Here is a 26,793-nt window from a genome sequence, read left to right as displayed (position 1 = left end):
CACACACACACACACACACACACACACACACACACACACAGTATTGTCTCTGTTCCCAGCCACCCTTTATGGGGGCCACAGCCTCTTCTGGGGAGCTCTTGCCCAATCTTGCCTATCCATCACCTCCTCCCTCCATTCAGGGCAGCACCTCCCCCAACACGTCCCCCAGTGCCCAGCACAAAGAACACCATCCTGATGGCTCATCTGGGCCCCATCTGTCTCTCCATCACACAGCTGGCTGGCTATGGGCAGGGTGCGTGCCTTGCTCTCCCTTCACCAGCTCAGAATAGAGACCATAAATGTTAGCGGAACACATGAGCGAGCCGAAGGGTCGGAGCAGAGGTTTACAAATGAGGGGAGGAAAGAGGAATCTTTCTAGATTACCATGTGTAAAGAAGGAAACTGCATCATAAGAAATATTCTGGTGTGTAATGTGACAGGATCCCAGTGTAGCCCAGGCTATCCTAGAAACACTACATAGCTCAGGCTAGCTCTGGAATTCACAGGGATCCCCCGGAAACCATTATATCCAGCTATAAAAAACAAAAATCTTGACCAATCACAAGCAGGCTACAGTACCCTCAAGTCCACAAGGGACACTTACCACCGTTTTACTTAGAACCCAAGAGGGAAGTCAGTCGCCATGCAAGTTAGCCTTGGTTGGCAGTGTGACAGGGTTTAGAATCACTGTGGAAACAAACCTCTGGGCATATCTGAGAGGAAGTTTCTAGAGTAGGCTAGCTGAGGTGGAAGGGTCCCCCTAAATCTGGGTGGCGACCCATGCATTGGGCTTCCAGACTGAATAAGAAGGGAGCAGAGAGCAGGGTCCATTGCTCTGTTTTCTGACTATAAACGCAATGTGAGCAGCTGCCTCATACACATACCATGCCCTCCCTGCCACAGTGGACTACAGTACCCTGTAAAGAAAGACAAAATAAACCTCCTTTCACTTTAAGTTGCTTTTGGTGGGTATTTTTGTTACAGCAACAACAGTAACTATAGTCTCCTAACATCAATTGCTAGAAAGCGGCAAAATCCGGGCAGCGGCAGAGCACACCTTTAATCCCAGCACTCAGGAGGCAGAGGCAGGTGGATCTCTGTGAGTTCAAGGACAGCCTGGTCTACAGAGTGAGTTCTAGCCAAGGATACAGAAAAAAAAAAAAAAAAAGTGGGGGGGGGGGCAAAATCAAAATGATTTTGGGATTGGGGGGTCCATGGGATCAACAGCCACAGCGTTCTGAGAACAGTTTTGTAATGTTCCCTTGGCAACACACAAGTATTCATCAAGGAAGAAGATTAAGAGCATTTCTTACAACCTCCACAGGGAAATGTGAGCAGATTTTAGAGCAGGCTAGCCATTCCATACACAACCACTAGGTGTCGCCATCCAGCACATTAGTAAATACTGTCGCCTGCTGGCATCTCACCGTTGTTGCAGTGTCGAACGCAATCCTGAAGCACTGCCTGCCACTTGTCCTGTTCCGCTTCCGTCATCATGCAGAAGTAATAGTGTCGGGCATAAGGATGCCACAGGATGAGAGGGAACTGCGTTGGGCACTTAAGGATGGGGGTGGAGCCTGATTTCGATGTGGTCCCTGTAGAGACATGGATGTGAACAGCTGCACTGAGGTCTAAGCTCAGGCCTAGAGAAGACGCCCTGTCCTGGGGACATCACATCAGCAAGGAAGCAGCTCGCCTACATTTTGACCCCATGGCCCAGCCACAGTAACTGAGAAATCTGGCATCGGTGTGGATTCTCGTCCTAGAACTGGAAACAGGTGGCATTCACCTTGCTTGTGTGTCAGACACTATGACACGGTCAGGCTCGTTACATTCTTAAGTTTCTCTTCAAATTTCAATGGCAGAGGCCAAGCTGGTGGTTTAAATATCCAGGTAAGGAGGGAGGCATGTGGGCAAACAAAATAAATACAAAGGAATTTTTCTCTATCTCTTTGGCTCTCAGGGATATTTTAGGTCCAGCAAGATAACAGGCCCTGGGCTCACTGCTGTGGTCAGTAATATGACAGTAACAGTTGTACGCGGCCCCGCTCTGGGTGGCTGGGATAGAATAGCTGCTCACACAGCCCACCCGAGGCCCTCGGGTTCTCTCAGAGCCAGGGTTCAATTGATGCGGAGGAACCCGATGTCAGAGGAGGAGGGGCTTCAAAGGACTGAGACTCAGTCCTGGAACCTAGGAAGTTGGACCCCCTACCCAGCATCCACTGCCACATAAGTTTCAGTCCCAAGTCCCAGGTGCGGACTGTGTAAGACTCTGGAAGCCTCAGTAGGCTGGGAAGAATGGAAGAAACCCTCGGCACCTCGGTGCAGAGTTATCATCTTTCCCTGGGCCCACTGAGTCTAGGTCTAGACCCTATCTCTATGTGTAGGCAAACTCCACCTCGCAGGCCTTCGAGTCTCCTCTTTGGGGGCTCGGGTTGTTCAAGAGATGTGTTGACGTTCTAAGCCCCGCTGGCTGCACGCGTGGCAGAATGGCACCCAAGCACGGGCTCAGGTCATCCCTTTCCCTGGCCAATCCTTAGGCCTACATGGGACAGGACGGCTGGAGACCACTGGTTCTTTACCTGGCAGGGAACTGCCGACGAGCTCCAGATACTGGTCGACAGAGGTGAGAACTTTGTAGCCCGCGCTGTTGATGACGGCCCGGGGTGGGATCTGCCGCTCATAGGCCTGAAGAGAGCAAGAGAAATGGGGCCTCAAGGTTCAGGAGGTAGTCAAGCACAAACCTCGCTTCCAGCTGGCCCCACGGGTCACTCAGCTACCGGTTCAAGGTTTGGGGCTGGGTACTAGAGGAAGGAGGAGCAAGTCACATAAAATGTTCATCAGCGCGGTGCCTTAGCATGTAAGGAGCCATGCTGGGGCAGCTGCCTATTAGTGACACTGATGGCTGTCACTAAGACCTCTGTGACCAGAGTCTCCATTGTCTGTTACATATTAGACACTGTGCTGGGGACACTGCATGCTTCGTGACTCCTCTCCAGTTCACATCGACAGGAAGTAGATGTTGGCCATGAACCAGGGCTGTCCCCAGAACTCAAGGTCTCTGACCACTGCCTCGGCTCCAAATGTCTAGGCTCTGAGTGCCACAGTGCTTCAAAGGAGACTCGAGTGTGCAGCTCTCCTTGATACAAAGGGGAAGGAGCTCCGCTCACAGGGGGCAGACAGATCTGCTCTGAAGCAGCTCAGACAGGCCTGCCTTTAGGGCGGCGCTGGACAAGTGTTTGACCGAGGAAATAAAGTTTGTAATATCACCAGGTGGGACTTCCTGGAGGGGCCCAGAGCAAAGGCAAGTCACAGCCAGTCCCTATCACTTCTCAGACACATCAGGGAATGGAGGATTGGGGAGATTTCAGGAACCCCATAGGAGATGGCACAGGGGGCCAGACTGCACGGTGCTGGCAGATGTGACTGACGGATAAGGAAGGAGCCCGATCTGGGAGAGGCGGGAAGGAGAGCCAGGAAGGAGACCGAGGCAGGCAGAGGGTGGTGATGCAGGCATTTGTAGGGCTTGGCAGTGACCGGAGAGCAGGATGATCTTAAGGAGGGCTTAGAAGGACAACAGCAGGACGCAGGATGAAATGACTGAGAGGGGAGCCCGAGGCCAAGCAGACTTGGAGAAGTGCAGAAGCATCAGAAATGTTGCTTTCTGTCCTGGAACTTCCAGGGAGAAATGGCCTGTGGTAGGCATGAAAGGGAAGGCGTGGCGTCCAGAGCCTCAGATGGTGGAATGGGGGTTGCTGAGTAAGAACCAGGTAAGTGGGCTGGAGAAATGGCTCAGGAGTTACGAGCACTACCTTCTCTTCCAGAGGACCTGGGTTCAATTCCCAGCACCCACATGGCAGCTCACCACTGTCTGCAACTCCAGCTCCAGAGGATCTGATGCCCTCATACATTCAGACATACATGCAGGCAAGACGCCAATGCACATGAAACAAAAATAAATTAATTTTTTTTCAAAAGTTAAAAAAAGAAAAAAAACTAGGTAAGTCTGTAGGAGGGTGGGCGGCCGGCACACCCCAAACTCACCACTTTGTTCTCATATAGCACCAGCCCATAGTTATGGGGCACCAGGCTGAAGCGGTTTCTCCACTTCTTATTGTCTTCCTGGTACTGGAAAAGGTTTCCGGAGAAGATGATGCGTTCATCCAGGGGCACCTGTGAACAGGAGGGAACAGGGGAGGTCCCAACAAGGTGGGAGCGCAGCCATCAGTGTCTGCGTTATATAACTCCTCATGCAGCACACACACACACACACACACAAACCACCACCACCACCACCACCACATCCCTGGCCTCGTCAGGACTCCGAAGCTAGGCTGCACTGTACCCACTGCACGGATGGAAGCCTGAGGTTCAGGAGAGTGAGGTGCTCACTCAGGGTTCAAATAGGGTAAGATTGGAACCCAGTCTGGACATTCATGCAGAACCATGCCAGACTAGGGGTCCTGGGGAGGGAATCGGGCAGCAGGCTGCTTCCTCTAGTCACCTGCCACTGTCACCCAGGGCTTTCGCCCAGCTGGAGGACACACCCACAGGCCACACCGGATGGTCCTAATGCCTGAGTAAGCCTCTGCCGGGCTCTGGGCCTCAGTTTCCCCTCAGCGCAATGAAGACTTGAACTTGTATCCAGAGCTTCCCAGCTTGGCCAAGCTGGCATCCCTGAGTCTGGGTAGGGAGAGGTGCTGGACCAGCATCCAGGCAGAGAGGAGACCTGTGTGGGCTGTAGACACGCTCAGGCTCAGACAGTCCTATGAAACCCCACGACGACACGGGGGACTGCAGCGGCTAGTTCCCTCTCTGTAAACTAGGGACTGTGGCTGACAGGAAGGAAGCAGGCACCCGGCAAAGCACTTGCGAGCAGACAAAGAGTGGCCACGTCAGGAATCCGCCAAGTGCAGGAGACGCACGCACGCCCAGCTTCCGGACTGATCTGGACATTGGCAGTGGGATATCTTTACACCAAGGGTGGGGGCCGAAGCTGAAGCTACAGATCAAGGAAGCTTTTGGAAGGGAGGGACAGAAGCTGAAATGGATTATGGGAGCCAGGAGAATCTAGAGATCGCCAATTCTGGGCAAGTTCTGTTTATTCTATGATAAGCACGGTACCAGTTACAAAATGGCCGAGCGCTGTATGAATCGATGGGGAAAACTGGGACTTTGTGCCAGGGCTCTGAGGCCTCTGTGTCTGGGGATCTTGCCCCTTCTTCTGCATTCTTCCCTGGCCCCTTTCCCTAGCTGCCCCCCGCTGCTCCTAGGGGAAAGCTGCACTCCTAAAAGGAGAGCCCATTGTGCTCAAACAATAGACCCCAAGACCAGTTTCCTCTCCAGAAGAAAATATTTACAGGAAAAAAAAAAGGGTCTGCTCCCCTCCCCCACCGCAGGCTCTGCCCAAGAGTGGAGACTCCCACTTGGTGGTCTATATTTAGACTTCTGAAACCCAGCCCTCCAATCCGTCTTTTCTAGAAAGAGCAGCCAGGGTCTTCCTGACACCCTGGGAAGGCCCAGCCCCGCTAGCTCAGCTGGGCATCTGTTTGGTGAACAGGAAGGCCCCGGGCCGGGGACTGCAGAGACAATGCCTGAGCTGTGAAGACAGACTCTGCACCCCTCCACCAAGCATAACCCCCCAGATCCTGAGCCACCTCCCAGAGGCTGCCAGGCTGCTGGCTTACATTTTATTTTGAAGATTTTTCTTCAAAGGTAAACAGAGGTGTTACAAGCAAGCCTGTAATCCCAGATTCAGGAGGGAGGTAGAGGCAGAGGGACATCCTCTACTACAAATGGAGTTTGAGGTTAGCCTGGGCTACAGGAGACCCTATCTCGAAAGGGGAAAATGCGTTTTTTTTGTTGTTTGTTTGTTTTCCCAAATGGCAGAGTCCTGTTTTGAGCAGGCCTGCAGGAGGTACAAATTATTTCAGACCCCACAACTCAGGGCCAGCCTGGCCACCCCTCACAGGCACCAAAGAAGTGACTCCCCAGCCTCAGCCCCAGCCCCTCAGTGCCCCAGTGACCCTCAGAGCAGGGAGTAGACAAGAGACTGAGAGAAACTGTTCATCGCAAAACAACTATCGATTGCTTTGCTTGCTGGGGTGTGAGGTGAGTTTACACCAGACCGGCCTTGAACTTGCGCTGTTCCAGCCTCAGCCTCCTGAGTGCTGGGATCGAGGGCCGGCCACCTCACCCAGACCCACTTGCTCTTATTACAGCTGTGATTGTTTCTTTAGACAATGACTGTGACCATCCTGGTGACTAATGTTATTTCCCTTCTATCGGTGCCATGACTTCACGTGGTGGCCAGTCTCATGAGACACCAAGGACCTCTCAGGGACCATGAGCACCTTCAGGCCACCGATCTGCCTACACAGCCTGTTTGGCGGGATGAACACACAGCCCCGTGAGCATGACAAGCCAAACACAGAGAAAATGCTTAACACAGCACGGGCTCCCACTCGCCCTGGGCTCTTGGGAACCGGGCATCCTGCACTGTTTGTTTTTGTTCGGTTTTGTTCTTGTTTTACAACAGGATTTTAGGATATCGCCCTCCTTGGCCTGGTGCCTTCTCTGTGTCACCACACTGGATCTGCCTGTGACCTTCATTCTAGATAGGAGAAGTAACCGAGGCCCTGCTCATCTCGGCTGAATTACAGGTGCCATGGCTGAGAGCGGCCATATTCAAACACCCCTGCTCTACAGTCAGTCATGACACCCGGAGCGGAGACCAACAGCCCAGCCTTTCTCTCCCCGCAGGGCAGGCTGAGATGGGGGAAGAAAGGATCGTAGGCTAGGAATCTAAGCCAGCTCTGTCTGCCTCCAGAGTCACTGGGCTAAGTTTGGGACTTTGTACATAAAGACTCCTGTCTGTCAGTCCCTTCCCTCTGTCTGTCAATCCCTTCTCACAGTCAACCCCTCCCCACCCCCAGGACCTTGCTGAAGCAGCCTTCTCCAGACCAGCTGAGGCTCTCCTGTCGGCTGTCGCTGGCTGTCACCCTGAGCGGTTTGTAGAGCTAGAAAGACCACGCAGCCTTAGCACCTGACCCTGCCGCCAGCACAGTGTCCCTTCAGAGCGCTCCAGGGTAGAATTCCAGCCACTTACCTACCCTCCGCCTCAAGTTGGGTAACTTAGCAGCCAAACCCACTGTTTCCTTCCTGACCTCACCCCAGCCCTGTCACCTCCAGGCCTGTCACAAGGGTCCCCACTCCAGGCCACACTGACACCCCAGGGTAGATCCAGGCAGCTTTCTCAGCAAACCCAGCCCTAACGCTAATAACGGGATAATTATTATTCTATTAATGATGAGGTCAGGGAGAGCATCTGCTCGCACAGTTCTAAGGGGAGGGAACCTAGAGCATGTGGCCTGGGACAGTGTCGATGGCTCTGCGGGGCAGGGACCGTGCATGCCACTTCCATGGAGGGGAGGAAGCAGGACCAGGGTTTTGTCACATCTCTCTTGACAGGTCAAGACTGCAGAATGGAGCTGTGACAATGAAGAGGATGCACTGGGATTGGGGGAGGGGTTGCACTGGCAGTGGGGGTGGGTGGCACTGGCAGCGGAGACTAGGGAGCAAGTGAGGGGTGGTTATCCTCAACCTATGAAGGCCCTTAGAAGCTGGGCAGTGGCGGCGCACGCCTTTAATCCCAGCATTTGGGAGGCACAGGCAGGCAGATTTCTGGGTTCGAGACCAGCCTGGTTGGTCTACAGAGTGAGTTCCAGGACAGCCAGGGCTACACAGAGAAACCCTGTCTTGAAAAACCAAAAGAGAGAGAGAGAGAGAGAGAGAGAGAGAGAGAGAGAGAGAGAGAGAGAGAGAGACCTCTCTCTATGCCTCTCACCTTGCGCCAGAGCAGCTGTGCCTGCGGTGGCCCGGTGCCCTCGATCTCATGGCGCATGCTGTTGAAGAGGGAGACACCATACTGGTCCTCATAGAAACGAAGGAACTCCGTGAGGATCTTCTCAGTTTTCTCTGAAAGGGAAGGATGAATAAAAGTGTGAGGTTGCCATGGAAACCTGGGGAATCAGGCCCGCAAAGTCCCGCCTGAAAAACCGTCCACACAAAGCACAAATATCCTTTCACCCAAACTGGGGCTGGTCACCTTGTTCTCTCACATGCCAGACGAGGGCTTTGGTCATGAGCTGTCTGCACAAGGTAGGTACCCACTCCTGACGGGAAGCTGGTGAGTGGCCATCACAGAAAACCACACCCGACAGGCCTGTTAGAGAGTTAGCCTCGCCAGCAACCGAACCAGCACCAAGTGAGCGGGCAAGACTGCTTTCTCCCCTGGGTAGACAGGGCTGTGGTGAGTGGGGCCGGGGCCCCTACGGTAGCTGTGTGTTCACACCTTGGATACTCTGCAGGCGAGCAAGCACCAGCTAACCATGCAGTGGCATGACTAACCAGCACAACCAATTCTCCCAGGACAGAAAAAATGCCAGGCCGTGGTGGGAGCAACTGGCAAACCCGTGACAGATAGAAGGTAACAGTGTCATAGGCTGAGCCCAGTCTCTAAACAAGGATTCCTATCTGTGAAAAGGAAAGATGACGAGAGGCAGCGGGCTCAAGTCTTGGGGTGGAGGGGTTGGAGTACAGATAAACCTCACTTTCTTTTTCTTTTTTTTTTTTAAGATTTATTTATTTATTATATGTAAGTACACTGTAGCTGTCTTCAGACACTCCAGAAGAGGGCGTCAGATCTTGTTACGGATGGTTATGAGCCACCATGTGGTTGCTGGGATTTGAACTCCGGACCTTCGGAAATCATACACTCGTGATTCAAACACACATCTCGAATTTATCTACCAAGTCTGGCTACATCCTAATTTGGGGGGAGAAAGGGTGCATTCGCAGAGCCTGTTTGTGAAAAGCCTGGGGAACAACCAGCCCGTCAGAGAGCATGGGGCTGTCCTGGAGACAGTAAGGCAGGGGAAGGGGGAGGGTGGGAGATGACCATGGGACCGGCACCCCCAGGGCTACCGCTGACATGCTGCTAACCCCAGGGTAGGGATCTAGGGGGTGTACCAATGGCCCTATGCTATGGAGCAAAGATAAGAATATCTGTGTGGGGACAACGACAGAGCCCAAGGACAGTGGCAGGCAAGTGGCAGGAAGCGTGATAATCTGTGAGTTGGCACCACCCCAGGAAAAGCGGGTAGAGGATGACAGTGGTGGACAGAGTCACGCAAGAGGCTTGGCAGGGAAGGCCACAGGCACACTCTAGAGACGTGCCAGTCAGCTGGAAAAGAACTACCATGTGATTGGAACTAAGGAAGCACCCTCAAAACACAAAGGGTGAAGATTTGGGATTTGGGGAGCAAAGAGAACCCCAAGGGTCAGCAACACACCATGGGGCTCTAACCTGGACTTAAGCCTCTCATGGGCACACAGGAGAAGGCATGAGTCAGTGCCATAGGCCGAGAAAGGCTTCACCTCCCTATCTACTGGGCTCTGGAACCCAAGTCCAGGCTGTCCCCTTTCCTTAGGGGCTCTTCATGGTGCCAACCCCGTAAATGCTACTTAGCAACCCTTAAGAGATAGTGTCTAACTGTATATTCCAGGCTGGCCTGAAACTCACTATGTAGCCCAGGCTGGCCTGAAACTCACTATGTAGCCCAGGATGGCCTGAAACTCACTATGTAGCCCAGGATGGCCTGAAGCTCACTATGTAGCCCAGGATGGCCTGGAATTCATAGCAATCTGTTTCGCCCTGGGATCACAAGCAGGAGCTATCATACATAGCTCCTGCCTTTGTCTCCCTGTTGCACACAGCTAGCTCCAGGGGACTGTCAGGATTCCATGACTCAGCATCCATCCTGGATACCTGCAGGTGGCCGGAGCAGACCTCTCTCCACACCTGCCCACATCAGCTTCAAATCTCCTCCGGGCCTCTGGAGACACCCCAGTGCATGGGTTTGGGGCAGACACTAAGTAGGGTTTCCCAGGCCAACACACCACCCTGAAGATTACCCTGAACCAGAAAGGGTGACAGACTCACTAGACCACAGAAGACGGGAGCGCTTAGGACCCGAGTGGGCTCTGACCACTGCCCACAGAACCTCAGCGGGCAGTGGAGAGGCAGGCTGTGGCCCTGCCTGATGAGAGAGAGCCAACCTCAGGCACCCTGGACCCAGACCCTGAGGCTAGTGCAATGCTCCAGATGCCTGGGTGGGGCCATCTATGGGTGCAGGTTGGCCTCACCCACCAGGTTGCATATTTTCATCCACCCTCGTGCACTGACTCAGCCCCAGACACTGTTGCTCGCGGAGCCGTGGGGACCTGAAAACTAATGGGCCCGCCTTCCAGCTGCCAGCGGCCGGGTGAGAGTGAGGTGTGGGCTGCCCAGCTCTCTCAGACCCTTGGGTTCTTCATTTAGAAACCAGGTATCACAGAGCCCTTCATAGGGCCAGATCGGGCAGGACACGGGCAGGGCCATACAGCCCAGGGCACCAAAAACACTAGTCTTAATTATAGCAGTGCTCAGCTTGCAACTATAGGGCAAAAGACGGGCTAAGCTGTTCATTACCAGGAGTAACTTTTATAGTTTTTAAAAAAATCCAATGAAAGAAAGAAAGGAAGGAAGGAAGGAAGGAAGGAAGGAAGGAAGGAAGGAAGGAAGGAAGGAAGGAAGGAAGGAAGAAACCCAAAGACCTGATAAAATAGGAGTTAAGGAAGTAGAGCCATGTGGGTGTGTGTCACCAGTGTGGGCTCTCAGGTTCCTCTGACCACCCCAACCTGGACTGGGTGTCCCATCTCTGCTCCCCTCTGCCAGCACTATCCCTCAGATGTGGCCTCACACACACACACACACACACACACACACACACGCATGCCTGTGTGCATACAGACAAGTTTTGAAGACCCCAGTCTTGCAGTTGAGCCAGTTGAGTACAGAGCCACGTGAGTCTTGACACAGCTGGAACCATCAAGGGCTACACCTTGGTCATGGTCAAGGGCGACCCTGAGAGACGCCTCACCAGTCAATCCCACTATGGAGTCCAGAATTCCCAGCCCACGTGGTTTTGAGGCACACAGCCTGGGAGGAAAGGGAAGAGGTATTTTGGGAGGAGAAATTAGAGTTGTTTCTTTGAGTGAAGAGAGTTTCACCATGTAGCCCAGGTTAGCCTAGAACTTACTATGGAGCCCAGGCTGACCTCAGACTTAAGATAATTCTAACTCCCAAGTACTGGTGTTACCAAGCTGTGCCACCACACCAAGTTCGAAGTGGGATTTGGTTGTTTTGTTTTTTCCGTTGCTGGGGACTGGACTATGGCTTCATGCGCACCAGGTGGGCACAGCACCGTGAGCCACATCCCAGGCCAGCAAGAAGTCGGCTTTAAATCTTACTTCCCCCAAAGCCTGTCCAGAGTCCCCCATCCCCAGGGACATTCATGCTGCCACATGGTGGCTTTGTGGGGCTCTAGCCTTACTTTCTAGGTCCCTACCCAGGCCCAGGGGGGAGTAAAGTGGGCTGGGCCATTTTTACAGAGGAGGACACCCAGGCTCAGAAAAGCCAAGAGCCTTCCTTCCCCAAGGCCATATATCTGTGGATGTCAGATCAGAAAGGGTAGCCTTTGGTCTAGCCCCCTACCTGCTCCCATGTAGTCAAGGCTGGCAGGGCACCTTCCTACCTATTGGAGATGCCCTCCCTGTTGATCCTCCCTGGGCTAAAACGGGCAGGTAGGTCTTAGATGCCCTAAAGCCCTAATCTGAACCTCGGCCCTTGCTTTGGGAGCAAACCAAGATACTGGTCTCAGCTCCTCCACTAATGGGCTGGTGACTCAGACCAGGGGCTGACCACAGCCACCTCAGGCTGGGCAGGGGGACTGAGAGGTGGACAGGACACACCCCACAGCAAGGGCTCCACTGCCACATGGGCCTGCCAGGACAGACTCTGGGTTCAAGTCCCAGTTCCACCCACAGGGCTACGAGGCCCCAGCGGAGGCCCTTTCCCTCTCTGTTTTCATCTCTGCAAGATGGCACATCAGTGACGAGGGGATGAGGAAATCAGCAGACCAATGAGCAGAAAGCCCTGGGCCTCACAAGGACAGTGCACATGACCGACACTAACAGCAGCTCAGTGGCCGGAAGAGTGATGATCTCTGATTCCCCAAAGTGACAGTCCTGGGGTCACAGCGGTTCCTGTGTAGATAGCAGAAGCCATGAAGAACAAGGGTCCCTGGATGCCCTGACGTTCCCTGAAGCCTTGGGGAGCTGGGAGAGGGGTACCAGGGCCATTCTGCAGGTTAAGCTGTATATGGGGAAAGCAGAGAGGGGTCCTTTGGGGGGACATGCCACAGGAAGAGCCCCTAACCCAGTGCGTCTCCACCTTCCTAACGCTGTGACCCTTTAATACAGTTCCTCACGTGCTGGTGACCCCCGGCCATAACATTATTTTCATTGCTACTTCATAGCTATAAATTTGCTACTGAATCGTGAAGCAAATGCCTGATATTCAGGACATCTGATATGCGACCCCCATGACAGGGTCATGTGGCCACCAAAGGGGTAGAGACCCACAGGTTGAGGACCATTACCCTAAATGCTTGGATGCTGGTCTAAGCAGTTTCTACATGGTGAGCCCCCGGCATGCTGCACCGATGTAGAAACCCTACATGATCTCTATCCACGGGTGCACTGACTCTAAAGTTTCACTTAAGGAGACGCAATGCAAAGAACTCAGGCCCTCATGAACGAGTACAGAAAGCAGGAGCTGAGCCCAGGTCCGGGACCCAGGAACCTGTGCCTGAGTCCCCTTCCACAACGATGGCGTTAGGACAAAGAAGACAATCTCCAACCAGGAGGGCAGACGACTTCATGTGGACCACAGGGACTTCACGCAAGCCCTGCCCTGATTTGGACTCAGATGTGGGCACTGAGCCAAACTCGTCCTGGTCTGGCCGGTCCCTCCAGTGGGCTCGTGGAACAAGCCTCACTACCAGGCCCAGCCCAGTTTCAGGGTTTCATGGGGACTGAAACCTAGCAGGTGACAGCACCTGTTGGGTGGGGCAGACTCAGAACTGGCCTGCCTGGTTCTTGGAGCACTGGGGAGGACTCCAGATAGGGAGATGGGGGAGGTAGCCAGGATGATGACCCACCCACCCCAGAAACTAAGGACTGAGGTAGGTGGAGATGGGGTTCCCCATATCATGGAGTCAAATACCAGTAACTACACCATCTGACTGGCACAGCCAGAAGAACTGAGGCCCAGAGAGGTAGTCACATGCTGCTAGAGTCACACAGCACAGCCCAACCGATAAGGTCTCAGTGTCTCACCTAAAGTCTTTCTCCCGGACCACTTAGGTCTCCCTGGCGCCCAGGAAAATGCTACAGTCCCACATAGCCCAGGCTGGCTTCAAGCTTGTTATGTAACCAAGAATGAGTCTGAATTCCTGAGCCCTCTGCCTCCACCTCCCAAGTTCTAGGATTAAAAACATGAGCTACCACACCCATCTCAAAGTATGAGCATTTTTTTTTTCCTTATAGCATTAAGGATCAAACTCGGGACCTCCCGCATTCAAGGAGAGCACCACCGACTTAGCCATACACACATACATACATACATACTACATACATACATACATACATGACACACACACGACACAGACTCAGGACAGTTTGAGTCTAACAGAGAAACAAAATTGGGGAAAGACATTCCACACCCACCACCAAGACTGTCACTGTCAGCCTCTGAGGAGGATGTCCCTCTGAGACTGATACAGCAGCCTTGTGGGTGGCTTCTGTCAGAAGGGCTGATGCAGGGCTCCTGCCTGGGACCTGTAATCAGGTACAAGCTGGGAGGAATAGTAATGACAGGCTTCATCATCCAGCATGGGGGAGGGGCATAATCGGCCCAAGAGAAGAAGAGCTGGGACCAGCAGGCAGGGACCATGTCGAGCCAGAGTCAGGAAGAGAAAGTGTGACCATCAGCCTGGTCCAGAAGGGAGTTGTTCCAGAGAAGAGGGGCTGATGCAGACCCCTTCCTGAGATGTTCCAGAAGGAGGGTGTCCTCAGCAAGGGGCCCCAGCTTCTGGGCCCCAGACCCGTCAGAACTATGAGCTGACTTAGGTCAGTCAACAGGCCAGCTCACCTCAGCTCAGCCTGCACCACGTGCCATTGCCCCCAGCTGGGTCACTGCCCACTTACACCTGCCTCAGCCTCAAACTTACTCCTGACTCCCTCTGGCCCTTCCCATTCCAGGAGCAGGAGGGAGCTGCCTGGTCCTCCAGGCTCACAAGCTTCCTAAGGCTCCTTCTGCCCTTGGGGTAAAGGGATGGCTCCTATTATAACCACAGTACCGGAGCTGATCGTTCAGCTCCACCCCATCCTGTCCCGATTCTCTTCCTTTGGAAATCCCCAGGCTGGGTGGGTGCTCCCCACTTATCCACACGTGTGAGAAGTCTCTCACAAGCTCCACGCCCACCCTAGACTCCTCACACTGAAAGGCCAGCACAGAAGCTGGGGCCTCGGAGGCTCCGGAGGATGAAGAAACATCCAACACAGATCTTCTTTGTTGGGAAAGTGGATGTCACATGAGCTTTCTGCTCCCTTCTCACCGCAGGTGTCCTGAAGAGACCGGCTGAGTTAACCCTCTTTCCTGAAGATCAGGAATTAACAAAGAAAACCCCCTCCCTCTGAACACAGCTCCAAGGTGTGCCTGTGTATGTGCTTGCTGTGGGCTTGGTTCACTCTTAAATGGCAAGGGTGGATAGATAGAGACTCTGCCGTCTCACTGAGGACAGACTGCCGTCTCACTGAGGACAGACTGCCGTCTCACTGAGGACAGACTGCCGTCTCACTGAGGACAGACTGTGAGAGATGGATAGAGCACAAGGCTAGGGACACAGTATAGTGGTGACTGTCTGCCTATTGTGCATGAGGCCTGACAGGCTGCAGTTCACTAGCAGATAGCAAGGAATGGAATCCAAGGCAGAGGTTCTCAGTCCCGTTGCCCTCCCCAGCCCCTGCCCTGGCTATGTCCCACGGACACAAGTGAATCCCACTCTGCGCTCTCTCCTACGATACACCCTTTGGCAGAACACCCTTCCTCAACAACTCCCAGGCTTAGAATCTCAGTCAGCCTGCCTTGCCCTGCTCCCTACCACAAGGCTCTCTCTGGTTCTCCATTTGCATCTAATTATAGTCATCATAGCATGAGCTAATGCATGCCACAGTTGCCCAGAGCCAGCACTGAGGCAGCTTTCTGAAGCACTTTAGCGAGAATTGAGAATCGTCACCATGACTTTATTTAACCCCCACCAGGACAAACTGACAAACCCATTCTCTGATGAGGGATCCAAAACTCAGAGATATTCAGTGACTTGCCCAGGGTTATATAAGAGAGCAAACCAGGAGTGGCGTCACAGACCTCCCCCCCCCCCCCACACACACACACGCGTGCTACCCCAAACAGGAATGGAGAACTCTGAAAGAGAGGGGTCCTATTTTAGTGGGCAAGGCATCTAGTGGGCTGCACCGGCTGACTCCTGAGCTGCCACATCCCCTTGTTAACAGGCCATTGGCACTTTGGGAAGGACCCTCCTGGACCCAGGAAAGCTGACCATGGCTAGATGGGGACTGAGGCCTGGATAATTGGAAGCAGGTCTCCAGGCTTTCTCCACACTCACTCCCCAGGACCCAAGCCTGGCCTTGCCTTCTCTCCCTGACCCATTAAACAGGCATGTAAACAATGACCCCCCCAGGGGGAAAGGTTATCTAGTTCCAGATGCCAAGAAGGCCACCTGCAAAGGACTCTGAAGGCCCGGGAGGGCTGGGTCTCCTTATCCAAAGACAGATTTGGGAGTAGTCACCCAGAACTTCGCACAAAGCCGCCTTGCAAACTTCTCAGTTAGCAAATATTTAACTAGAACTCAGCAACAACTCAACAGGTCTCACGAAGGCTAACAGCTGAGACAGGAGAGCCTGAGGGGTGGAGAGGGCTGCCAGGGAGGAGACTGGGGGAAACATGTGGGCGTGGAGCGGGGGAGCACCTGGGACTTCTCTTCACATCCTCCACTTCTGTCGGGAAATTCTGTCTGTCTGTCGGGAAACGCAGTTCCCATCTGGACACAACAGGAGAAACAAAGGCCTTCTCATCTCGCCCCAGCTCCGCCCACTTGCCTGGCATCAGCTCTGTGCCCGCAGCCTCCAGCTGGCAGCCTGTTCTAGGAGGCTAGGATGTAGACGTCCCTGGGTTTGGGGGAGCAGACAGAGAAAGGAGGCCCAGGCCTCCAACAGCAGTATCTACCCACAGCAGGACAGCCTACCCCCGGCCTGCCACAGGACTGGCATCATGCCCACCCTCCGAGCTCTCTGTGTCTCCAGGGTTGGGCCCTAGGAATCTAATGAAGGAGATTGACTGTCCATGAGAAACCGTAATGGTGCCAGAGAGCTGGCTCAACGGTTAAGGGCACGTGCTGGTTCTGCAGAGGACCTGAGTTCTGTTTCCAGAAACCACAATGGTGCTCACAAGTGGCCGGAACTCTAATTCCAGGAAATCAGACACCCTCTTCTGGACTCCACAGGCGTCGGGCATGCATGTGGTATCAATACATAAAATAAATATCAATAAACGTTAAACAAAACAACAACAACAACATGATATCTGGCTCAGCAGGTAAAGGCTATGACCTCGGTTCAGTGAGGACCCCACAGTGTAGAAGGAGAATTAACCCCCACGAGCTACCCTCTGACACATAATGTGTAAAAACGACCCCACGATGGGTAAGTCTTCAGACATACAAGAACCAAGAATCTGTTTTTCCCACCCCTCGGTAGACCAAGGGCTTTCCACGGGACAGCAAGCTCCAGACTGAGATAGCATTTTCAGATAAGCCCACCTCTCGCCAGCTCCAGGAGAGAGCACATGGCTTCAGTCTGTCTGAACCTCAGTTTCCCCTGCTGTCCACCTGAAGAAGCAGTCCCCCGCCTCGCCAGGTGTCAGAAGGATTAAATGAAACGAGTAACTCCACAGAGTCTGACAAACAGGAGTTGACGCTGCCAATGGCAGCACTTGAAGTGTTGAAAGGAGTCCATTTCATCCACCCAGCACTAGTGGTTAGGGCAGGGCACCTGTCACTTAGCGGGGGCTACCCAGTCCTTCTGCAGAGCAATCAAGAAACAATGACCGGGAGACATAGACGGGAGAAGTGGCGCACGCCTTTGATCCTAGAACTTGAGGGGCAGAGGCAGGCAAACCTCTGAGTTCAAGGCCAGCCTGGTGTACAAAGCAAGTTATAGGACAGTCAGGGTTACACAGAGAAATCCTGTCTCAAAAAAGAGAGAGAGAGAGAGAGAGAGAGAGAGAGAGAGAGAGAGAGAGAGAGAGAGAGAGAGATGGAAAATGTGCTGGGCACAGCAGCACTGGTCCTTAATCCCAGCACTCGGAAGGCAGAGGCAGGTGGATCTCTAGCAGCAGCACCTCGTCTTATCTCAGGGTGGAGGGAGATGAGAGGGCAAGAAGTGGGAAACATAACATGATTACCATCTACTTTTCCTAGGCCCTTGTCATTCAAAGGTTAATTAATCAGAAAGGGGAAGTGGACCCAACAGAAAACAGCCAGCAGACCTCACCCAACCACAGCCCTCGTCCCACAGTATCGTGGATGGGGGTGCCACCTCACACACACCCCACCCAGACACAGCATGTCACCATGGGTCATCATCCCAAAAGACAGCACCAGCTGGGAATCCAAGATCCTCAAGAGCTTGATCATCTGTCACTTGTGCCCCAGGCTGCATCTTGTCTGTCTGTCTTTCTGTGTCTAAGCTCCTTCCCACAGGTGGTCTCCTAGTGGGTGAGCTCCAGGCACGGGAGGAAGGGGCGTGCTTGGGTGGTGCCGTGCCATGAGCAATCATAGAGTCTGGAAAATCCCCTGGATGAAGTCTGGCCTGACTAAACTCAAGCTAGATTGCATGTGAACAAAGACAGCACCCAGGGCCTCAGCAAGGGCTCTACCTGCATCTGATGCCCAGAACAGGGCAGGTGACCTGCAGAGAGGGAGGTCCCAGCCACCAGAGATGTGCAAGCAAAGGCCGAAGAGGACTGTGCCCCAGAGGTGTTAAGCAGGAACAGTTTAGACTTTGGGACCACACATGTTCAGCTCCACCACTGGCTGTAGTGTTCTGAGTCTCGGTTTCTTTCCATAAAATGAGCATTAAAAATGGTCCAGCCAGCCTGGGTTAATGGCACTCTGGAGCCAGAAACAGGTGGCACTCTGTGAATTTGAGACCAGACTGGTCTACAGAGTGAGTTCCACGACTGCCAGACAGACCCCGTCTCAAAAAAGCTCTCTCCCAAGAAATGTAAGTTAGGGGCAGGAGAGATGGCTCAGCAGTTCAGAGCACTTGTTGCTCTTGCAGAGGGCCTGGGTTCGATTCCCAGCACCCATATCATGGTTCACAACCATCTGCAACCACAGTTCCAAGAGGTCCAATAAACGTCCTTCAGATCACCTCAGACATCAAGCACAGCTGTAGTGCACATAGAAGTAGAGGCAAGGGGCTGGAGAGATAGCTCAGTGGTTAAGAGCATTGTCTGCTCTTTCAGAGGTCCTGAGTTCAATTCCCAGCAACCACATGGTGGCTCACAACCATCTGTAATGGGATCTGACACCCTCTTCTGGTGTCTCTGAAGACAGCTACAGTGTACTTGTCATATACATAAAAAATAAATAAATAAAATCAAGAAGAAGAAGAAGGAGGAGGAGGAGGAGGAGGAGGAGGAGGAGGAGGAGAACAAGAAGAGGAAGGGGAAGAAGAACACTTCCAGACAGGTGTGGTGGTGCATACCTTAATCCCAGCACCAGGGAGGCAGAGGAAGGTGGATCTCTGTGAGTTTGAGACCAGCCTGATCTACCTAGTGAGTTACAGGCCAGCCAGAGCTATATAACAGAAAAACTTGTCTCAAAAAAAAAATTTTTTTTTAATAATTTTTTAAAAATGACCCACCTAAGCCCGCTGCAGCACTGGTAAAGCTTGAATCTCAGCACCAGAAAGGCTGAGGCTGCAAAATTACAAATCCAAGGTCAGCCTGGGCTACATCACAAAATCCCTGTCTTAACAACAATAAAAGTTGCAAGGACCCAGTAAGATGTGCCAGGAGCACTTGGCACCCTGTCTGTCTGACAGGGAGAGCCTGTAAGTGCCGGTGCTGCTCTGATAGGAACCAATAAATAGAAAATTCCAGTAACTTCAGCCCCAACAAGAAAGGACTGAAGGGACCACAGGCTGCTATCATGTATCTTCTGGATGCCTGTAACATCACTGTCCTTCTCTAAGTCCACCGCCTAGTTTCTTCCCAAGCTGCCTGGAAATGTCAGGCCCCTCCCTGCACACCCACCCATCACACGCACACACGCACGCACACTCATGGACTCACGCAAGCATGCACTTATCTAACACACAGACTGTTATCTACAGTTTTCAGATAGATCCCAAGATCCCTAGAGCCCAAGCCTGAGGACAAGAGGAGAAGGAGGCGGTTTAACTCCAAGTCAGGGAGGAAGAAGACACAGGGAACAGTGGAGACAGGAAGATGAGCCAGTGCAACTCATGTGCTTGCAGCTGCACTGACAGAAACTCAACCCCAGGCTGCGGCGGCAAGCACAAAGACATTCCTATAGAGAAGGCTATGTAAGGCGGCTTGAAGCTGTAGTACCAGTTACTCAGGAGGCTGAGGCAGGAGGATCACAAGTTCGAGGCTATCTAGAACCACACAGTAAGACCCTGCCTCAAAACAAAATGAATTAATAAAATAAGCCAAGTTGTATTCATGATTGGTCAGGCTTCTGTCCTGGATAAGAGGATGGTAACAGTTAAAGACATCTATGCACCCTAGGTGGATAGATGGAACTTGGGATCAGTTTAAGATTAAGCGACCCCTTGGGCCTGCCACTGTAACAGGAAGGGACACTTATTGTCTTCAGTTCTTTAGGAGGGTCCAGGCCCTCCCAACAGGGTTTCTCTGTGTAGCCTTGGCTGTCCTGGAATTCACTGCATAGACCAGGCTGGCTTTTGCCTCCAGAGTGCTGGGATTAAAGGTGTGTCACCATGTTTGGCTCTCCTTCCAAGTTTATGTGGGCTTCGGGGATCAAACTCAGGTCACCAAGCTTGCAGAGCAAACACCTTTAACTGTTAAGCCACCTCAAAGACATACTTATCAGTCCTCTGACTACGTGAGGTCACACACAGAGCTCCACAATTCCCTCTCCCAGAAACCCTAAGATACAGAAAGACAATTGGGTTTTCCCAGAAAGCTTAACTCTAGCTGTGGCTCAGCCCCTGCCCAGCCCCAGGGGCTGGATTAACTGAGGGCCAGATAGTCCCAGAACTGCCTAAAAGGTAGGGCCCTGCCCACATAGAGCCAGCCCAGCCCTAGGTCACACATCAATGGTAGAAAAGGTCACCACCCAGCATGCCAACTAAAGCTGTCACCTAACCCCAGATCTGTTTCCTCTTCCTGATCATCACTGTCAAGGGCTCCTGAACCTGAGGAGCCTGGGGAACTGCAGCAGGCCAGCTCTGCAAACAGTGTCTCCCCAACACTGAAAGGCTGGGGTACACAGACACTCACCTGGGCAGGCACGGCAGTCCACTTGCCTAGCCCTTCCCAGGGACACGTGATGGCACTTAGCAAAACAACTATCAAGTGTCCTGTACACAGAGTGGCTGCAGTCAGCAAGAGCGCACACCTACTGGAAGGTTTTCTTTTACCAGTACTTAGGACCTCTTCCCCTCCCCCACCCTTCAGGTCCTAGCTCAGAGGCCCCTCCGCCAAAGCCTCAGGGGCTCAGACAATGGAGGCCAGGGAGCTCAGCTCATTTTCCAGGGTGGTCTCTGTTGCCAAGCACAGCATCCCATCCATCATGAAGCTCACAGAACTACAAGGTGTAGTTAACCACCATGCCCACCTGACAGACAGATAACCCCAGCCTCTTCCTCCCTCCTCCTCCTCCTCCTCTCTAGACCCTGCCCTGCACTTGCAAACTTTCCTTTGGCTCTTGTCAGACCGGGGTGACTCTGATATTGGAGTCAGAGAGAAACTTGGAATTGTTCTCCAAGAAATATAACCAACAGGGTCACACTATTCTTTTTTTAATTTGATATGTTTACTGCTTTAGGGGAAGAAAATCAGGAAAGGAATGGAGAGATGGATCAGCAGGTGAAATGCTTGCTGTGCAAGCAAGAGGATCTGAGTTTGGATTTCTAGCACCCGGGTAAGAGCAGGAAGGGACACAGGGGGCGGCAGGCGCGGGGGGGGGGGGGAGGTTCATGTCTTTAATTCTGGAACTTGAGAGGCAGAGGCAGGCAGACCTCTGAGTTTAAGGCCAGCCTGATCTACAGATCTGAGTTCCAGGACAGGCAGGACTACACAGAGAAGCCCTGTTTGGGGCTTGGGGGTAGGGGGTTATTCTTTCCCTTCTTAGGGCTACGTTAAACTGCAGGATTGTACCTACTGATACACTGCTGGATTGTACCTACTGATACACTGCTGGATTGTACTTACTGATACACTGTTGGATTGTACTTACTGATACACTGTTGGATTGTACCTACTGATACACTGTTGGATTGTACCTACTGATACACTGTTTCACTCCCCTGGTTAGGCAGTATCCTGCCATACCATTTGGCTACATACTAGGCTAGGGTTAAATCTCCTTGTAGAGTGGCTACATAGGTTTTTAACCCAGGGCTTAGTCTCTTTCCTCTAAGCCTTGTGGGTCCATAAACCACCAATCTCTTCAGGTTACCACTTCCTGCCTGGCCTTTAGAAGTTCCCAAGGCTTGCCGGGCGTGGTGGCGCACGCCTTTAATCCCAGCGCTCGGGAGGCGGAGGCAGGCGGATTTCTGAGTTCGAGGCCAACCTGGTCTACAGAGTGAGTTCCAGGACAGTCAGGGCTATACAGAGAAACCCTGTCTCGAAAAACAAAAAACAAAAAACAAAAAAAAAAAAAAAAGAAGTTTCCAAGGCTTCGGCCACAGCAACTTCAGCAACTTATCTTTCTGCCGAGGGACACAAACTCCTAGCTCCCAACCTCAGCACTGCGTGAAGCCAGCAACAGGACCCCGTTACTATCCCAACCTCAGCTCCCAACCTCAGCACTGCGTGAAGCCAGCAACAGGACCCCGTTACTATCCCAACCTCAGCACTGCGTGAAGCCAGCAACAGGACCCCGTTACTACACCTCTCTAAGACACGTAACAAGGAATAAAGTCACTAAGAGGGTAAAAGTGCTTGCCTTGGTCTTAAATCCACTCAGGGGACCCTAGGCCATCAGGAAGCTGTTCCATCTGTGACAGGAGAGCAAACAACAATTTGTTTTGTTTTGTTTTGTTTTGTTTCGAGACAGGGTTTCCCTGTGCAGTCCTGGAGCTCACTCTGTAGACCAGGCTGGCCTCGAACTCAGAAATCCGCCTGCCTCTACCTCCCAAGTGCTGGGATTAAAGGCGTGCGCCACCACGCCCGGCCAAACGACAATTCTTATCCCACAGGACAAAAGCAAGCTCTCAGGGAAAGGTGGCAACTTCACAGCAGTCAACTGGACACATCTTTGCACAGGCAGAACCTAGGACTCTGGGCTTGGCAGCCACCAACTCAGTGCCAAGTACACGGGAGTCTCAAATGGGGCAGAGACCACTGCCTGTCACACTAAGAGTTCAGCCAAGTCCAGAGACAGGGGTCAGGAGCCCAGGAAGAGGGCCAGGCTGTCCAAATCCCTGGCCTTACTCTCTGGAATGAGAACAAAGATCTGAAAGCCAGTGAGTCACGTTAAGGAGAATGAGACAGAGGAAGGAAACCCCGTGTGGATGCACGCACCTTGTGCATATGGCTGCAAACACAATGGGCCAGAGTGCTCCTTCCAAGAGGAACAGAGAGAAAACCCGGGCTCTCCTGCATCTGAAAGCAGTCAAGTCCACGCCCTCCACCCGTCCACCCTTGTGGACCACAAACCCCAGGCCCTCACGCAGAGGGTTCCAAGGTCCTTATGCTCCGGGTTGGAGAGTGGTGCACCGCCCCCATCTCTCCATCTGTCCCTCTATAATCTACTTATAAGTTTATATTTTGTCTGCGTGATGTTTGGCCTGCGTGTACATGGGTACAACAGCTGCAAAACCATAGAAATCAGGAGAGAGCTTCGACTCCCTCTGATCTGGTGTTAGGGCTGGTGGTGAGTGACCACATGGGGACTGGAGATTAGACCTGGACCCTTTGCAAGAGCAACGAGTACACTTAACCGCTGAACCATCTCTCCGGCCCCACGTGGCTTCTTTTTATTCCCACCTAGCTAGGTAGTAAGCACCAAGTGCCCATCATCACGAGAGTGATGACTCCCAGACACACACAAATTCATAACCTTTGCAACCGTTAAGGATCAGTGACATCCTTTACAAAGGAGACAGTTACTGACCTAAGGGTGCTTGGCCAGTAGCTGGAAAAGCAGGCTGTCATCACCAAAGCCACTGTCCACCCAGGGAAGCCCAGGGGGAGCCCAGAGGAGCCAATCCTCAGATGCTACAAATGTTAGTAAGGAGGGCCACCTGGGCGGCCAAGGGCCCCAGCCCAAGCACTGGGGACCACAGAAGGAGGCTGAGAGTCCTGTAGTGTCTGTTAGTATCTATAACATCACTGCAAGGTACAGAAGAGCCTAGAAGGGTCTAGAGAAGGTAGTACATTGTATTATGGGCTCAGACTGGAGGCAGGGGTGGTCCAAGGCACCACACAGTTCTCAGCCCATCTATTGCTGATTGGCCTCTTGATACACAAAGCTAGCCTCTTAAAAGCTCTCCATGTGACCTGGACAGGGGGTGCAGAGGTGGCAGCAGCCCCTAATTGCACAGGAAGTCGGCTGGGCCCCATGTGTGTGGAGGGGCCCGGGCCAGCAGGGCAGGACACCAAGTAGCTGGTCTTGGATTCCACTACACTCTCCACAGGATAACAGGAAAGCCTGGCAGTGCTGCCTGCAGCAACTCTGCCTGGAAGGAGGCTTGGCCTCCCTAGCGCTGGGGGGGCCCTGGCTCGTTAAGAAAATAACCCCTCTGCTCGGTGCAGGAGCCCCCTCCTCAGCCCAAGAATAGAAGAGCAGCCTTTGAGGCCCCGGTCAGGTCAGAGAGATACAAAGGGCCTGCTGTGTGTACACACTTGACCCACACCATCTTCCCATCTTGTCACCAAGAAATGGGATCACCACTGCTTTTAAGAAGGGGAAACTGAGGCCCAGAAACACGAGGAGACCTGACCAAAGTCACACAGTGACTGTCCTGAGCAGAGCCTGGGGAGCTGTCCTATGGTCGTTCCCACACAAGGAAGGGCAATCTGTCCCCCTCCCCTTTTCCTGGCAGCCTTAAATACGGGCAGGGGTGAGGGTGGGAGGAGAGTGGCGCTTTGGCTATTTTTAACCAGATACAGTTTTCTGTCTGAGTGGACAAGCTGGGGCTGTCCTCAGACACAGGCCCGTCTGTGATGCCGCACAGAGCCTGCCTTGCTCGCTGAGAACTTGTTTATTTACTCAATTTTCAAAATTATAACCTCTGCAGCCTGGCTGAGCCCAGTCACCCTTCCTGGCTGCTTCGGGGCTGGGCCACGGCATGGAGGGCAGTCAGGCGCCCTGGATCCAGCTCTGCGGCCTCTGAGATTGTGGGCTCCTCTGTTCCCTCTCAGAGTCTCAGTTTTCTCAGTGAAGAAATAGAGGGTAAGACTGGTTAAATATTTCCTTTTGTTCTTCTTTCTTCTTTCCTCCCTCCTTGCCCCTCTCCCGCCTGCCTGCCTTTCTTTCTTTCTTTCTTTCTTTCTTTCTTTCTTTCTTTCTTTCTTTCTTTCTTTCTTTCCTTCTTCCTTTCTTTCTGAGACAGGGTCTCCTATGTACTCCAGGCTGGCCTTGACCTTGTGACCCTACTAGCCTCCTGACATTAAGATCATTTCAGTCTTCCCACCTGAGAACCCAGAAGAGCCCAAGCTAGAGGGAAAAAAAATCATCCAATATCCACCAGAAGCTTCAAGGTGGACCTCAGGTGCCTGTCAACAGTGAGCAAACTTTCCCGAGTCCAGTAGGACATGGATGCCCAAAGCTTAAACTCTCCCCACACTCCCTTTATTCCAAAGAACACAGACACACAGAGCTGGGCATGGTGGCTCCTACCTTTAATCCCAGCCCTCAGGAGGCAAAGGCGGGAAGATTTCTAGGATTTCAAGGATAGCCTGGTCTACCCAGTGAGTTCCACAACAAGCTCAGCTACATAGAACACTGTAAATTTCAGGATTTGGAAAGTGGAGGCTGGCAGAGGCAGGAAGAATGCTGCAAGTTCAAGGCCAGCCTAGATACATGGTGACATTCGGTCTCAAAACAAACCTCAACGCTAAGGATGGGCCTCTGATGGCGGAATGCTTGCAGAGCACCCACAGGGTGCCGAGCGAGCGCTGTCCCCAGCACCATAGGAAATGGGATGTGAGTCAGTGCTTGTATTCCCAGCATGGGGCGGTAAAATACAAGAATCAGAAGCTCAGGGCTGGCAAGATGGCTCAGCGGGTAAGAGCATTAACTGCTCTTCCAAAAGTCCTGAGTTCAAATCCCAGCAACCACACGGTGGCTCACAACCATCTGCAATGAGATCTGAAGCCTTCTGCTGGAGCTACAGTGTACTTATGTATAATAATAAAGAAATCTTTGGGCCGGTAAGCAGGGACTGAGCGAGCTGACTTGACCGGAGCGAGCCGGGCTAACCAGAGCGAGAGGTGTTGACCAGAGCAAGCAGAGGTCCTAAAAATTTAATTCCCAACAACCACATGAAGGAACCACATGAAGGCGCCAACCATCTGTACAGCTACAGTGTACTCACATACATAAAATAAATAAATCTTTCAAAAAAGAAAGAAAGAAAAAAAGAAACTAAAAAAAAAAAAAAATCAGAAGCTCAGAGCCATCTGGTTAGAGTGTCATCGTGTGTACATGGCATAAGCCAAGCGCTCTTTGGGGCATCTCTCAGCACCTGTAGATACCCCAGAGGCAAGAAATGGGGCCAGTGTTCCCACCTTACTGTCACCTGAAGCTCCAAGGAGAGTGCCAAAGTCACACCGCTTTGTCCCTAGGATTAGCCTCCTACCACCCCATCACCACAGGCAGACACAGAGCCTCCTGCACAGGGCTGATAGCGTGTTCACTGCCATGTACTTAGAAAGGCATAAACATGCATTGCCTGTCACACAAACCCCAGTGCTTGTTGGAACCCCCTTGGCCTGCACAAGAGTCCCACAAAATTAAGCCTATGTCACAGCCTCGTCCCCAGCATGTGGTTTACACTGGGCCCACGTCAGCTTTCTGAACAGGTTTTATGTCACTCGGCAAGGTCTCTGTGCAGTTAACATCCACTGCAGCTATTCGGTGCTGTCACACGACTGAGCTGTCAACACGGGCCTAGTGACCACTGCACAGGTAGGCAGAGGGACAGACACAAACAAGAGGAAAGAGCTGACACATGTTCCTTGGCACTCAGACTGTGTGGCCTGCTTCCTGGCCTGTACCCTACAGGGGGAAAGGGAAAGTGGGGTTCGCACTATACAACCATAGTTTATTCTTCTCCCTCCTGGATATGCAGGTTCCTGCTAGAGCCCCCACCTACCCCCGTCCTCACACAAATCCTGATCTGAACGCTGTTTTTTTTAACGATTGATTGATTGATTTCAAGTATGTGAGTACACTATCGCTGTCTTCAGACACCCCAGAAGAGGGCATCAGCTCCCACTACTGATGGTTGTGAGCCACCATGTGGTTGCTGGGAATTGAACTCAGG

The 26,793-nt window shown here is 52.6% G+C and overlaps 1 protein-coding gene across 1 annotated transcript in view; it reads right to left on the bottom strand.

The window, feature by feature from the left end:
* Niban2 (niban apoptosis regulator 2) overlaps nt 1-26,793 on the bottom strand; it is a 48,457-nt gene that overhangs the window by 11,203 nt on the left and 10,461 nt on the right. Inside the window, exons 2-5 of the mRNA XM_021193044.1 lie at nt 7,847-7,977; nt 4,045-4,173; nt 2,583-2,688; nt 1,428-1,595 (exon numbers count right to left, since the gene is read on the bottom strand). Coding sequence (XP_021048703.1) covers nt 1,428-1,595; nt 2,583-2,688; nt 4,045-4,173; nt 7,847-7,977 — 534 coding nt within the window. The remainder of the gene's footprint in view (nt 1-1,427; nt 1,596-2,582; nt 2,689-4,044; nt 4,174-7,846; nt 7,978-26,793) is intronic.

This window comes from Mus pahari, chromosome 3 (genome assembly GCF_900095145.1).
Source record: "Mus pahari chromosome 3, PAHARI_EIJ_v1.1, whole genome shotgun sequence".
Taxonomy (NCBI): domain Eukaryota; kingdom Metazoa; phylum Chordata; class Mammalia; order Rodentia; family Muridae; genus Mus; species Mus pahari.
The sequence above is the reverse complement of the archived record's forward strand: the minus strand, read 5'-3'. Positions and strand labels throughout refer to the sequence as shown.